This window comes from Hemibagrus wyckioides, linkage group LG29, assembly GCF_019097595.1.
Source record: "Hemibagrus wyckioides isolate EC202008001 linkage group LG29, SWU_Hwy_1.0, whole genome shotgun sequence".
Taxonomy (NCBI): domain Eukaryota; kingdom Metazoa; phylum Chordata; class Actinopteri; order Siluriformes; family Bagridae; genus Hemibagrus; species Hemibagrus wyckioides.
In genome coordinates this window covers 20,030,136-20,046,352 of record NC_080738.1, presented here as the reverse complement: position 1 = coordinate 20,046,352, position 16,217 = coordinate 20,030,136, and the positions used below count along the sequence as shown (strand labels likewise).

At 41.8% G+C, this 16,217-nt stretch overlaps 1 protein-coding gene across 2 annotated transcripts; it reads right to left on the bottom strand.

The window, feature by feature from the left end:
• Nucleotides 1–784: 784 nt before the first annotated feature.
• On the bottom strand, nt 785–12,676 carry LOC131349047 (mucin-2-like). Of its 2 annotated transcripts, none has more exons than XM_058384369.1 (11): nt 12,521–12,676; nt 10,799–10,861; nt 10,344–10,688; nt 4,676–4,834; nt 4,454–4,594; nt 4,243–4,332; nt 3,866–3,904; nt 3,669–3,770; nt 1,896–3,161; nt 1,314–1,574; nt 785–1,221 (listed from the first exon to the last, which is right to left on the bottom strand). In XM_058384369.1, exons 1-11 carry the CDS (start codon nt 12,528–12,530, stop codon nt 971–973), a joined length of 2,727 nt encoding a protein of 908 aa, XP_058240352.1. In that variant the 5' UTR covers nt 12,531–12,676; the 3' UTR covers nt 785–970. The 2 variants fall into 2 exon arrangements, with proteins under 2 accessions (XP_058240352.1, XP_058240353.1); XM_058384370.1 differs by having other exon boundaries at nt 1,896–3,158.
• Between the last annotated feature and the right edge of the window lie 3,541 nt (nt 12,677–16,217).

Sequence of the window (16,217 nt, the reverse complement as noted above, 5' to 3'; positions counted from 1 at the left end):
GGTGTACCTAAAACCTGGAAACGGATTGATGATGGATAGATGGATGATGGATGGATGAAGGATGGATGATGGAAGATGGATGGATGGATGGATGGATGAATGATGGATGGATGTATAGTATAAGTTTGAGTATAATGAACCAGGTTGAAAATCATTTTCCTGTAGAATTATACAGTGCATGTACTGATTCATGGCATCAACACAAATAACGTTTAGACTAAATTCCAATTCTTTTCTGAAGATCTTAACTCATTTGTCTTTCCGACATTACTTCTAGAAATTATTCTTACTCTTTATATTTAAACTGATATGATACAGAATGACTCTGTTTGCTCAGTACTGTTAAATAAATACCCAGGATGAATGAAATAAACTGCAGTCTTTTTTATCGGCAGCTTCTGCAGTCCTGCAATCCCGGGATTTACTCAGGACAATGACATGGTGATCCGTATGCAGTCTTCTGAGTCTTCTGGTGAGGTTAGGTAGACGTTTCCACACCCTCCTCAGTGAACACATCTCTCACAGATACACAATACACAATCTCTGTACACAATATTTACAGCATTTCCCACAGCTGACCATTTTATCTGTTCTGTCTCACATTACTGTGATATGTGTAAAATATCCAACCAATGACAATCCATCTTCACTGTGAAAAACAAACAAACATAAATAATATATAAAAAAGAATTTAAAATAAAATCCAATTATGTGTGAGAGAAGATATACACTGAAATGTATACATTGGAAAAAACACCACAATTTTTTTTGTGATGACCTAAAATTAAAATTATCTTCAAAGATTTTTATTAATATCTAACAGACAGCAATAAACACAACAGCTGGAACATCACAGGTTTACAATATAAACAGTATTAGAGTAAAAATAATAAAGTAAATAAAAACATAAAAACTTTTCTGCAGTATAAAATAATCAGAAATACGCTGAAGAGCTGAAACACAATAAACTTCAGTCACACTGCATTCCATTTTCCTCAGGACATGAACCATTATTCTCCATCCCTGTCCCCGTCTCTGTCTTCATCTCCACATCCTCTGGACATGAACCATTATTCTCCATCCCTGTCCCCGTCTCTGTCTTCATCTCCATATGCTCAGGACAGGATTCATAGTTCTCCATCCCTGTCCCCGTCTCTGTCTTCATCTCCACATCCTCTGGGACAGGTTCATCCACACCCACCTCACTGTCCTCTCTTTCTCCTGGTGGACATTTAATATCACTGTTAATGTTATGTTCAGAATTTCCTACATTTTTTCCTATTTTCTCTTTCATTTTGACCCACATTCCTTACCTTCTTCCTTATAGAGACGCTTTGTGGTCCTTGGACTTTCCGGAGTTTGCTTTCTTTTCCTCTTTGATGAACTCTCTGTAATGGTTTCTCCTCCTTCAGCTTTACCAGAAGAGTTTCCTGTTTTATTTGCTGCATCTTTTCTCCTTCTCCTTTTGGCCTGTAGTATTCTTCTGTCAGTATTGGTGGTAGGATGTGTTTTGCCTGAGCTGAAACTTCCTGCAGATGTTGTGACAGAGGCGGAGTCTGAGGTGGGGGCAGCTGGTGTGGGATCTGGGGTCATGGTAGTGGGTGTGGTATTTGAGGGGATGGCAGTGGGTGTGGTATTTGTGGTGATGGTAGTGGGTGTGGTATTTGAGGGGGTGGTAGTGGGTGTGGTATTTGAGGGGATGGCAGTGGGTGTGGTATTTGTGGTGATGGCAGTGGGTGTGGTATTTGTGGTGGTGGTAGTGGGTGTGGTATTTGAGGGGATGGCAGTGGGTGTGGTATTTGTGGTGATGGTAGTGGGTGTGGTATTTGAGGGGATGGCAGTGGGTGTGGTATTTGTGGGGATGGTAGTGGGTGTGGTATTTGAGGGGGTGGTAGTGGGTATGGTATTTGAGGGGGTGGTAGTGGGTGTGGTATTTGAGGGGGTGGTAGTGGGTGTGGTATTTGAGGTGGTGGTAGTAGGTGTGGGATCTGGGGTGATGGTAATGGGCTTTGGAATGGTGGCTGCAGGTTTACCATTTGTGCTGGTGTTAGCAGAAGTGGCTTTGGAGGTGATGGTAGTGGGTGTGGTATTTGAGGGGATGGTAGTGGGTGTGGTATTTGTGGTGGTGGTAGTGGGTGTGGTATTTGTGGTGATGGCAGTGGGTGTGGTATTTGTGGTGGTGGTAGTGGGTGTGGTATTTGAGGGGATGGCAGTGGGTGTGGTATTTGTGGTGATGGTAGTGGGTGTGGTATTTGAGGGGATGGCAGTGGGTGTGGTATTTGAGGGGATGGCAGTGGGTGTGGTATTTGAGGGGATGGCAGTGGGTGTGGTATTTGAGGGGATGGTAGTGGGTGTGGTATTTGAGGGGATGGTAGTGGGTGTGGTATTTGAGGGGGTGGTAGTGGGTGTGGTATTTGAGGGGATGGTAGTGGGTGTGGTATTTGAGGGGATGGCAGTGGGTGTGGTATTTGAGGGGATGGCAGTGGGTGTGGTATTTGTGGTGATGGTAGTGGGTGTGGTATTTGATCTGATGGTAGTGGGTGTGGTATTTGAGGGGATGGCAGTGGGTGTGGTATTTGAGGGGATGGCAGTGGGTGTGGTATTTGAGGGGATGGCAGTGGGTGTGGTATTTGAGGGGATGGCGGTGGGTGTGGTATTTGAGGGGATGGTAGTGGGTGTGGTATTTGATCTGATGGCAGTGGGTGTGGTATTTGAGGGGATGGCGGTGGGTGTGGTATTTGAGGGGATGGCGGTGGGTGTGGTATTTGAGGGGATGGTGGTGGGTGTGGTATTTGAGGGGATGGTAGTGGGTGTGGTATTTGATCTGATGGTAGTGGGTGTGGTATTTGAGGGGATGGCGGTGGGTGTGGTATTTGAGGGGATGGCAGTGGGTGTGGTATTTGATCTGATGGCAGTGGGTGTGGTATTTGATCTGATGGCAGTGGGTGTGGTATTTGAGGGGATGGCAGTGGGTGTGGTATTTGATCTGATGGTAGTGGGTATGGTATTTGAGGGGATGGCAGTGGGTGTGGTATTTGAGGTATCAGGTCTGAGATCTGAGAAGGACTCAGTGAGGTTTGGTTTGTCCGTGGCTGAACCATCAGTGGAGAAACCTGAGAAGGAGAAGGAGCTGGTTCCTCTCTGCTCTCCTCTGGATTCTGCTTTTCAACAGAACTAAATATCAGTCATTCACAATAAACTGCTAACAAATCTTATGATTTTAAAAATGTTAGAAATTATTTGCTATGAAAAATTAAAACACTGAATTTGATAACTCTGTGCTGTGTGGAATTATTTCTAATGATAACTCTGTGCTGTGTGGAATTATTTCTAATGATAACTGTGCTGTGTGGAATTATTTCTAATGATAACTCTGTGCTGTGTGGAATTATTTCTAAAATGAATCAGAATGTAGAACATTGGAACATTTCAGCTAACAAAATGATGTACAGAGTAATATGCAGGTTTTACAAACTGTTAAAAAGTTTCTACATTTTAAAGTATATAGATATTTCTGCCCTTTTCCCAGAATTTGGATCTATATCTGTTTTCAGAAAGAACAAACAGAACATTTCAGGAACAGAGACTTTAAATAATTTCTGAGATGTAAACATAATTAGATGATAAACTGTGTGTAGGAAGTGTAGAGATGAGGAGATGTGACCAACCTACAACCACAGCATGAAGAACTGGACCATCAGATGTATCTTCATTCTGATCCTGATTCTCCACATGGGCCATGTTCAGAGGTTCAGTTTCTGATGGAGTTCCTGATGTTTTAGATGTAAATAAATCTGATGTTATTATCACTCATTTAACTGGATTTTATTTCAATTTAAGGGAATGTTACTGCAGCACCTATTACCTGGTTCTTTCGCCCCTTTCTTCTTGGAGAGAATCAGACCTACAACAGAGAGAAACACTCCTGTACTGAACTGCCCAAAGACATGCTCCAGCTTAAGACCTGCTCCAGACCTGCTCCAGACCTGCTCCAGATCTTCAGATGTTACAGAACTGCAGTTTTACAGGACTTCCTGTACTCTATTGGTCCTGCACCATCATCACCCCATCTGTTACACCTAGTGATGTTCTGATCTCTGAGTCACTTTTCTTGGATTTTATGCTCATTCTTCTGGTTTATATTATTGTTATTATCAATTTTTTATTGATTATATAATATATTTATTATTATCAATATCAAGTCAATTCTAATTCTTTAATTAAGTAAACTTTTTATCACACCTTTTTTACGTAGCAGGAAAAACACTGCAATTCCAGCAGCAGCACACAGCAGCAGAATGGGCATCGCAATGAAGTATCCATTCAACGATTCTGCACACACACACACACACACACACACACACACACACACACACACAGTCAGTAGTCTTCTCTGCAGTTTCAGCATTAAAACATGTTCTGAAGTAAATGCTATTTTATCAGTGTCTGTTACCTCTTCCACCTGCAGGGACAAATAACGTCACTCTGCTGTCTTTTCTCTCCGGATCAGACAAACCCACAGAGCAGGAGATCCACTCAGACTCAGAGGGAGACACAATCAGCCATGAGCTCACATCTACAGTACCTTCAGGTTCTGAGAATAAAAGTCAGATCATTCTGGTTTCTTTTCTTTTCATTAGGTTCTTTAATGTAACTGTATGTGAGAAGATCTTACTGGTGGTGAAGATGTCTGTGCTGAGATGTTTCAGATCTCTCCCTTCTTTATCTGTCCAGATGATTGACGGCTCTGGGAACCAACCATGTGATTTACAGCTAATGTTCACCTGGCCTTCGCCTGCTTCCTTTAAGGAGATAACAGGAGTGGATCCCACTGCTGAGAGAGAGAGAGAGAGATTTTGATTTTTAATAATACTTTATTAGAAACCGTTTTCTTTCATACTTGTTCATTCTTTCTACATCTCTATACCAATTCATTTTGCAAAAGTTATTTCGTGGGGTGTGGTCTTCTCCTAGCACATGAATGACCAGGATTTGCAGCAGCCATGGGAGACGCCACCAGGAGAAAACCTCCCCGGAGATAAAAAGCCTGAGCGCAGCCGGCCTGCATGGCTCAGGAGGACCAGGGACCCTCCTCCCCAGGTGAGTCTGCTTCTGATACTAACCCTCTCTTGTCTGTGTCCAGTCAGGCCATCTGGGAGGGAAGCTTCAGGTTAAAAAGAGGACGACCAGCTGAAGCACTGTTGGGGCCAGGCGCTGCAAGTGGAGGGGGTGAACATGGATCCGAGAGCCCAGCTTCCTTTGTTGGAACCCAGAGCCTCCCTCCAGGTGGACACCACAGGGTGGTCCTAGAGCCTTCTCCAGTTACCAATATAATCCAATAGTTGTGTAGTTCCAATTAAAAATTTGCAGAAAAACAAAGAAATAAAGTACTCCTCCAGGCTTGGATGAGAAAAAGCAACCGGTTTTATTTAGAAAAATATCACCGAAACTGGCACTCAAATACACGGATTCATGAATCGATGCAGTCAAGTACACCCCCCTTCACAAATCCCCCAGTATATATACCCTTTAGCCCAGCTGCCTAACCTTGCTGGACTCTATGTTTCTATGGATTGTTTTGACGTTCACCCATTATTTCCCCTGAAAAACAGCCCCACCTTTCTGTGGCCTTCATACACTCTATGGGCCACAAGTTTTAATATTGACACATGTTGTTGATCTATCTAACTTCTATTAAACCTTATTTAGCCCAAAAAACACATTTATGTCATTATACCCCTTACACCTTTAATTCAACATTCACCCACATGTTCCATGTATTCGTTGTGGTTGTTCCTGTGTAGTTGAAGGTGACTGGCTGACATTTATTAGAAATCTGAGGACTGTACCACTATTTTTATTATCACATTTACATTTACACCATTCTATGTATTCCCACTATTTAGGCCGCGAGCACTATCCTTACTCTACATCAGGTTACCCAAGTAATAAGGTAAAAATAAAAGGGCAAAATAGCTCTGTGTGTAGTTTAGGTTCGTTTACGTTGAGTTTGTTTATTATTGATTTATTAATGTATTCAATTTAATTTAATTTAATTTAATTTAATTTAATTTAATTTAATTTAATTTAATTTAATTTAATTTAATTTAATTTAATTTAATTTAATTTAAATTCCTAAATTCTCTCTATTAAAGTCTGTGCTTTTCCATTACACTTACTCGGTGTGTTGTGTCCCTATGTTTACATTAACATCCGTGTAACGACTTGTCGGAGACAGGAGACAGACAATCCGCCACTGCAATAATATTTTGCTGGCGCTTCAATAACATCTTCTCCAAACCCCCTCCCGTCTCGGTGCCTATTGTTTTGTTCTTACTTATGCCACAAGGAGTTTTACCAACTTTCCACTTGCTACGGTAAGCTACTTTTTATTTTCATAAGATAATAAGACGTGAAATAACACCTGTACATTATATGCCTATAGAGAATAATAACCTACTAACGATGATTCAGCCAGTTTTGCTCATCTCTATTTTTATGATTTTATATATTTTTTTTGTCCTATAACTTCTACGTTTAGGTTTATGCTAATTTTATCTATTTATCATAAGCTTACCCGTTGACTAATGATTATGGCAGGTGCTTAACAGTGAAAGAATTATCAGATAACCAAATAATCAAATAACTATGATTGTTATCAAGTAATCAATAAATTAGAGACACTAATTAGACAGGCAACATATCAGTGATTAACAATGAAAGTACGTACTGATTACCAAAACGAGAATCATCATATGATTAAACATAACTGAATGAATTTATCCTTAATCATTATCTATGATTAAACAATTTATCTAATCTCTTTGTTTATGTCTTAATGATTAAACCTGACTCGGATCTGTCTTAAGGATTAAAAGAAAGTATTCAAAATGATTAAAATTAGAATTAAAATTAGCATTAACCGTCCCTTACTGATTAAAATCAAACGTACTTAATGATTAGGTATAAGACAAGTATAAGTTTCAGAACTATCCCACACCTTCCTCCTACTACCTCCTACTACGGGCTGAAATATTACTGTACGGAGCGACTTAGAGTGACGTGTGATCGGCAAGTCATTCCGAAGGAGATACTCACTGACCAAGATACGCCCTTCACATCTAAATTAATGATGGATCTGTGTCGGTTGTTGCAGGTCCAACCTTACTTCACACAGATCCCCAGCAGCTGTAGCTTACAGGCAATGTCCCTCTGGTCATGCTGTCGTTGACCACTGATAGAAGATCGTCACCTAGAATGGACCAGAATGTCTTATATAACTCCACTGGTAGACCACTGATGCCTGGAGACTTGCCATTTGTCATCTCCTGCAGTGCTGCCTCCAGCTCTTGTGATGTCAGTTGGTGTTCCAGCTCCTCATTTGACTCCTGAGGAACTTATGTTAATCCACTGATAAACTGCTGTTCGACTGACGGGTCTCTGCTGTATTCAGACACATAGAGTTCTGAGAAGTCCAGTGCTCTTTTCTTTATCTGCAGCAGATCAGTCAGTATCTGTCCTTGTATGAGGACAATAGATGAACCTGCTCTGACCGTTCCTCTTGTCCAAGCTGAAGAATAACCTGGAGGGTGCGTCCATGTCTGTTGTACACTGAAACCTTTATCTTATCAAAGCTCCTGTGCTCTAATATCCAGCAGATCAACTAAAAGAGTTTTTTTTGTCTATGAGTGCCTGAATGTGGCCTCAATCTCCTGTGGACTCACACAAAGCCTGGAGTTCCACAATACCTATCTCTAGATCCTTGATTGATCAGTTGATAGAAGGGTGTACTGATTACAGTACTGCTGGATTTGAATTTTCCCTACATCCCACCACTGTAACCATGAGGTGAAATGTTCTTTCTCCACCTGCCATGTTTTCCAAAAAAAAAAAGTTTTTGAAGTGCTCATTATTCAGCAAAGCTGTATTGAAATGCCAATATGCACTTTTGTGTTTTATTCCATTTACAAAAACATGGCCAGATAATAAAGAGTGATCAGAATAGCCCACTGGGGACATGCTACATGCTTTAAAAATCTGGAGCCTTGCTAAGGAGATATAGTTCTTAAGTATGTGCCCATGAATATTGTCTTGCATTATTATGATTAGATCGCCAGACATCCACCAACTCATGTCTCAATAATACGTTTTTTTCGTTTTCTTGAGTGGATATGAGGTTCAAGGTGATTTCTATCAATATCATCTACAGATCAATTAAAATCACCCCACATTATTAAAAAATCAGAGGAGGCACAATCTGAAACCAGCATTTGCTAACTCGCGCATAAATATTTAGCAGAACTACATTGGTTGATTTCATATTTTGCACTTTAAGTAAACAGCCTTCAACAAATTCTTCATATACTTTATTGCCAAAAGTTTTGGGACACCCCTCCAAATCATTGAACTCAGGTGTTCCAATCACTTCCATGGCCACAGTTGTATAAACTCCAGCACCTAAGCATGCAGACTGTTTCTACACACATTTGTGAAAGAATGGGTCGCTCTCAGGAGATCGGTGAATTCAGGCATGGTACTGTGATAGGTTTCCACCTGTGCAATAAGTCCATTCGTGAAATTTCCTCACTACTAAATATTCCACAATCAACTGTTAGTGGAAGCATTTGGGAACAGCAGAAACTCAGTCATGAAGTGGTAGTCCAGGTAAAATCACAGAGCAGGGTCAGCGCATGCTGAGGAACACAGTGTGCAGAAGTCACCAACTTTCTGCAGAATCAACAGCTACAGACATCCAAACATCATGTGGCCTTCAGATTAGCTAATGATCAGTGTATAGAGAGATACATGGAACGGGTTTTCATTGCTGATCAGCTGCTTCCGAGCCTCACATCACCAAGTGCAATAAAAAGCATCAGATGCAGTGGTGTAAAGCACGCCGCCACTGGAATCTAGAGCAGTGTTGACATGTTCTCTGGAGTGACCAATTACGCTTCTCTGTCTGTCAATCTGATGGACGAGTCTGGGTTTGGCGGTTGCCAGGAGAACGGTACTTGTCTGACTGCATTGTGCCAAGTGTAAAGTTCGGTGGAGGGGGGATTATGGTGTGGGGTTGTTTTTCAGGAGCTGGGCTCGGCCCCTTAGTTCCAGTGAAAGGAACTCTGAATGCTTCAGCATACCAAGACATTTTGGACAATTCCATGCTCTTTGTGGGAACAGTTTGGGGATGACCCCTTCCTGTTCATAAAGACAAGGTCCATAAAGACATGGATGAGTGAGTTTGGTGTGGAGGAACTTGACTGTCCTGCACAGAGTCCTGACCTGTCCTGAACACCTTTGGGATGAATTAGAGCGGAGACTGTGAGCCAGACCTTCTCGTCATCACAACATCAGTGCCTGACCTCACAAATGCTCTTCTAAAGTATTGGTCAAAAAATTCCCATAAACACACTCCTAAACCTTGTGGAAAGCCTTCCCAGAAGAGTTGAAGCTGTTATAGCTGAAAAGGGCGGGACAACTCCATATTAAACCCTACAGATTAAGAATGCGATGCCATTAAAGTTCATGTGCATGTAAAGGCAGATGTCCCAAAACATTTGGCAATGTAGGCAACTTTTGGCAATATGTAAAAGAAATTGGCAAAAACTTCTTTAAAAACAGAATTTCTACTCCTGCAAAGGGTGAATTTTTATGGCTGAATTTAGTAATGTAGTCGCCTTCTCTGGGCAGCTGTGCACAACATGTCCCTGATGTAAATATTGTAAACTGAAAGTTGTGTACTGTGAACTTTACTGCAATTTTTAAATCTTCCTCACTGTTTTTCAGAATCATGTATAGTTGCTTTCTGAATGAGACTACATGTCTCAGCTTTAAGGATTTACACCCTGAAGGGTTCATTTTAATAGCTGACCCTATCTGACCACGTCTGGACAGTTCTCTCTCCAACACTTGTGCATTTCAACAAAAAGATTAACTTTATCCACTGAATCCAGAAACTGAATCATTCTCAAAGTAGTTTTTACACATTTATAACCAACCACTTCACCAACCACAAGACTACACTCCTCTACAGAAGGATCTAGGGTGACCGGTAATTTAACGCTATGGTGGCAGAAGAGATTTTTAAATGCTCTGCTCATATTTTTGGCTAAAACAACCAGGCTGGTTAACCCCAACCCTCACCTAGAAGAAAAAACAAGAGTGCTCAGATACACTCCACCAGTGATATTTACAACTAAATAGACTTTTAGAAAAAAGTTAAAACCACACTCCACACTCCACACTCCACACACACACAGAGAGAGAGAGAGAGAGAGAGAGTAAATCACAGTTAAACCCACCATGAACTTTGTATTTGTGGAATGAAGTGATGCACTAAGAGTTACCTCTCACTCTGAGGGACACCGTGGCCTTGTCGTACCAGTTATCACTGCTCACATGGCACACATAGTCTCCACTGTCTGCTAGCGTCAGGTTCTCCAGCTTCAGAGAGACGTCTCCTTTCTCCAGGTCTCCTAACAGGAACGCTCTGCCCTGGTACCGAACATCTACACGACTCTTCTGGATCTGTCTGTTCTTGTAGAGCAGAACCGGGGTGTTCTGCATTTTGGGACGGTGCCAGCGGACTTCCAGGGGTTGAGCATCCATGTTGTTATCAAGAGCACAGTGAAGAGACACAGAGGAACCAAGCCGCCCTGAGACCTCAGACTGAACCTTCACTGTAAACTGATCTGGAGGAGAGATTTTAGAGAGAGTCTACATCCTTATTTATTTAAAGTCTAAAGCCTTCTATTAGTAACTTCATAGTAAACTTTAATATATAATGAATAATCAGACTCACCAGAAGAAGTCTGATGGCTGAGAGATGAATAAAGTAACAGTAAAATCCATCTCAGTGCTACAGCTGTTAACAGAAGAAGTGGAGATTTTATCTGTGAAAGTAGAAACTGGACCACTGACATGATTTAAATAGATTTACTCGTTATGAGTTATCTTAGTGAACTGACTTCATATTAAAAAATAGTTAAGTAAACAACTTCTTCTTCTTTGGGCTTTTCCCTTCAGGGGTCTCCACAGCGAATCATCTCTCTCCACCTATCCCTATCTTCTGCACCATCAACACTTACACCCACTAGCTTCATCTCCTCATTTATTACACCCATATACCTCCTCTTTGGCCTTCCTCTTTTCCTCCTGCCTGGCAGCTCCATGTCCAACATTCTCCTACCAATATACTCACTCTCCCTCCTCTGGACATGTCCAAACCATCTTAATCTGCCCTCCCTAACTTTGTCCCCCAAACGTCCAACATGAGCTGTCCCTCTGATGTACTCGTTCCTAATCCTGTCCAACCGTGTCACTCCCAAAGAGAACCTCAACATCTTCAGCTCTGCTACCTCCAGCTCTGACTCCTGTCTCTGTCTCAGTGATACTGTCTCTAAACCATACAGCATGGCTGGTCTCACCACTGTCCTGTATCACCTTCCCCTTGATTCTCGCTGAAATTTTTCTATCACACAGAACTCCCGACACCTTCTTTCTCCACCCATTCCAACCTGCCTGCACTCACTTCTTTACCTCTTTCCCACACTCTCCATTACTCTGGACTGTTGACCCCAAGAACTTAAACTCCTGTCCCTTCTTCACCTCTTCACCCTGTAATCTTACTGTTCCACTTCCCTCCCTGTCATTCACACACATGTACTCAGTCTTACTACCACTGACTTTCATTCCTCTTCTCTCCAGCGCAAACCTCCACCTCTCCAGGTTTTCCTCCACCTGCTCCCTGCTCTCACTACAGATCACAATGTCATCTGCAAACATCATTGTCCAAGGAGACTCCTGTCTGACCTCCTCTGACAACTGGTCCATCACCATAGCAAACAGGAAGGGGCTCAGAGCCGATCCCTGATGCAGTCCCACCTCCACTCTGAACTCCTTTGTCTGACCTACAGCTGTACAATAGTTCACTTCAGCTCAATAACTCGACTTTAATCCTTCAGGTGTAGAAACAGCAGCTCTCTCTTTCTAGAATCTTCTGCTTAGATTAGTGCTTTAACAATCTCAGCTCAGAGGTCATTACTCACTCATAATTCCTAGTTTTTCCCTAAGGAGAAAACTTCTCTCACTCACTCACACTTTCTCTTCTTTTCTCTTTCAACACTCTCTTTTCACATTTCATCGCAGTAACCAATCAGGTGTGAGTATCACTGATGTTGCATGCTCTGTTTCACATCAAATGTAAAGAATCATTAAACATTAAAACAAATGGAACAAAGGTTGATCGGTTCCTGATTACCGTAAAACCCCGAATATATACGGAGTTTCTACACGAACACGTTCAAGGACATGACATCAAAAATAAATAAAGGCTGAAAAAGATCTTATTATATTTATTTAGATGAAATTGCTATATTTCTATGTATATTTGTGTGTAAATGCTTTTCTTCTGTCTTTTCTGTGGAATGCTGGATCAGTTGTGTGACTGGACATGACGGACTCTACTGCTTTTTTTCCGACACAAACACAGGAGAGAAGAAAGACCACAGAACCTTCATCTTACCTGAAATCATGGCAGAAGATCACACTGTTTGCTCAGAAAGCTTCAGATAAACCAGGAAGATGTCAATAATGTGTAAAGTGTTGCATGAACACACACAAATCCGTCTCCAGTCGCGGAGAGAAAAATACACGCATAAGCCTTTAGTTTCGATTTCAGTGGATCCGCCCAGATGACGTCAGTTTCATGAAATCAAATTCAAGCCATAAATATGTGGTGGTAAAGAAATATAACATCCGAATCACAGAACTGAATACAAAATGGGAAAATATAATAATAATAATAATAATAATAATCATGGGCATCGCTAGGCCATGGGGGGGGGAATATTATTTCTACTAATACAAATACTTATTTCTGCTAATATTATATCCCCCCTAATATTTCTACTCAGCCTTCCTAAAAATTCTGCGATTCTCCATAAGCGCGTTCTTCAATCCGCAGACCGCGGTGTCGCAGAGCGAGGATCAGAAGACAAGTGTGTGTGTGTGTGTGACTGAGTGAGTGTGTGTGTGTGTGTGTGTGTGACTGAGTGAGTGTGTATGTGTGTGTGTGTGTGTGTGTGTGACTGAGTGAGTGTGTGTGTGTGACTGAGTGAGTGTGTGTGTGACTGAGTGAGTGTGTATGTGTGTGTGTGTGTGTGTGACTGAGTGAGTGTGTGTGTGTGACTGAGTGAGTGTGTGTGTGTGTGTGTGTGTGTGTGACTGAGTGAGTGTGTATGTGTGTGTGTGTGTGTGTGACTGAGTGAGTGTGTGTGTGTGTGACTGAGTGAGTGTGTGTGTGTGTGTGTGACTGAGTGAGTGTGTATGTGTGTGTGTGTGTGTGTGACTGAGTGAGTGTGTGTGTGTGTGTGTGTGTGACTGAGTGAGTGTGTATGTGTGTGTGTGTGTGTGTGACTGAGTGAGTGTGTGTGTGTGTGTGTGTGTGACTGAGTGAGTGTGTATGTGTGTGTGTTACACAATGTTATTCCCTGTGTGTATTTCACTCGGATGTTTGTTCTTTCTGTTATTTTCTGATCGTTATTTAATTTTCTCTTTATTCATGTTGTATATTTTGCAGTAAAGAATCTCAGGACTCGAGTAGTGAACTTACAACCATTAATTCCCAACGTTTTCATCTCCTTCTCCTTTTCACATCACACTGTAACAGACAGTGCTGTTCTGTATTTCAATACACCACAATTCACACTCCAGGTTTTTTCTCTCTCTTCTTTCCAGATTGATTGCGATTCAGAGTCTGTTGACTCTGTGTATATAAATTGTGAACATGAAGCTATATTAAAAAAAAAGGGGGGGGGGTAGTGGACATATTCTAGTACTGCAGGAGTCAGGCCAAAACCATGTCCAGTCAATGGAGTGATAAATGTATAAATTTGTTGTGAGCCGTTTGAGCGTCACAAAATCATGAACCTAAGCAGACTTACTCACAACCAGTTGTTCCTTCTATGTAAAATATTTTGAAACATTAGGACTTTCCACTGTTAAGATACAAGAACATTAATTTTCTTCTATTATGTCCTTATTTAAATCCTCACCATAGCAACATCATTCACAATATCACAAATTCCTTCACAGTTTGACATCAGTCATGTCCTGACATTATTCTCACTGATTTTCAACCAAATCAGGTGAAAGAAAAGGAAAACATTAGAGACTAAAAGTGACACACTTCCTGCTGCCAGTAGGTGGCGCTATGACTGACACTCACAGTAGTCATGTCCGTGTGATCAGCTTTCTTCTCTTAACATAAAGTTGAGGTTTGATTTACATCACACAATATACACCGAAGTTATTAGCCACTTCCTGTTTCCTTTTATTCGCCATAAGTTTAAGGGCTCCTCACGGCTGAACTGTTTGAGATCAAAAATCCCTCATCAACTTTAGATCCTCAATGTCTTCAGATCATATTGGACCCTGTTTGGTCAAAATCATACAAATCCCCTAGGAGGAGTACATCAAATTCCATTGGATGCGTTTTACAAACATCCCAAAATAACTGACTTCCTGTTGAGCAGATCCCATGACAGGTGGATGAACGTCATTTAGCTCAATGAGATCTAAATGTATCCCGGCTCTCATGCATATACGTCCAAGTGAATATGATCTGTGCAGCTAGATTTCTGACAAAGTTCCAGGGGGCGCTGTGACAGCCCTGTGCCACGCCCGGGGACGAGCCACACTGGACTTTCTCATAAACATTTACACTCTCTATGGGAAATATTTTGGAACATTAGGCTGTTCCACTCGTAAGATATGAGAAGATTCATTTTCTTCTATTATGTTCTCGTGTAAATCTCAAAATATCAAAAATCCCTTTGCAATTTTGCATTATCAATGTCTTGAGATCATATTAGCCTGGGTTTGGTGGCGGTTGTATCAGTCTTGAGATCATATTAGCCTGGGTTTGGTGGCGGTTATAATAATGTCTTGAGATCATATTAGCCTGGGTTTGGTGGCGGTTGTATCAGTCTTGAGATCATATTAGCCTGGGTTTGGTGGCGGTTGTATCAGTCTTGAGATCATATTAGCCTGGGTTTGGTGGCGGTTGTATCAGTCTTGAGATCATATTAGCCTGGGTTTGGTGGCGGTTGTATCAGTCTTGAGATCATATTAGCCTGGGTTTGGTGGCGGTTGTATCAGTGTCTTGAGATCATATTAGCCTGGGTTTGGTGGCGGTTATAATAATGTCTTGAGATCATATTAGCCTGGGTTTGGTGGCGGTTGTATCAGTCTTGAGATCATATTAGCCTGGGTTTGGTGGCGGTTGTATCAGTCTTGAGATCATATTAGCCTGGGTTTGGTGGCGGTTGTATCAGTGTCTTGAGATCATATTAGCCTGGGTTTGGTGGCGGTTGTATCAGTGTCTTGAGATCATATTAGCCTGGGTTTGGTGGCGGTTGTATCAGTCTTGAGATCATATTAGCCTGGGTTTGGTGGTGGTTGTATCACTGTCTTGAGATCATATTAGCCTGGGTTTGGTGGCGGTTGTATCAGTGTCTTGAGATCATATTAGCCTGGGTTTGGTGGCGGTTGTATCAGTGTCTTGAGATCATATTAGCCTGGGTTTGGTGGCGGTTGTATCAGTGTCTTGAGATCATATTAGCCTGGGTTTGGTGGCGGTTGTATCAATGTCTTGAGATCATATTAGCCTGGGTTTGGTGGCGGTTGTATCAGTGTCTTGAGATCATATTAGCCTGGGTTTGGTGGCGGTTGTATCAGTCTTGAGATCATATTAGCCTGGGTTTGGTGGCGGTTGTATCAGTCTTGAGATCATATTAGCCTGGGTTTGGTGGCGGTTGTATCAGTCTTGAGATCATATTAGCCTGGGTTTGGTGGCGGTTATAATAATGTCTTGAGATCATATTAGCCTGGGTTTGGTGGCGGTTGTATCAGTCTTGAGATCATATTAGCCTGGGTTTGGTGGCGGTTGTATCAGTCTTGAGATCATATTAGCCTGGGTTTGGTGGCGGTTGTATCAGTGTCTTGAGATCATATTAGCCTGGGTTTGGTGGCGGTTATAATAATGTCTTGAGATCATATTAGCCTGGGTTTGGTGGCGGTTGTATCAGTCTTGAGATCATATTAGCCTGGGTTTGGTGGCGGTTGTATCAGTCTTGAGATCATATTAGCCTGGGTTTGGTGGCGGTTGTATCAGTGTCTTGAGATCATATTAGCCTGGGTTTGGTGGCGGTTGTATCAGT

Excerpts from the sequence above, each read along its gene's own strand:
- LOC131349047 (XM_058384369.1), bottom strand. Across the intron at positions 4,595-4,675 it reads CACAGACATCTTCACCACCA|AACCTGAAGGTACTGTAGAT; the intron begins GTAAGATCTTCT and ends TTTTATTCTCAG. Across the intron at positions 4,333-4,453 it reads TGTCCCTGCAGGTGGAAGAG|AATCGTTGAATGGATACTTC; the intron begins GTAACAGACACT and ends GTGTGTGTGCAG.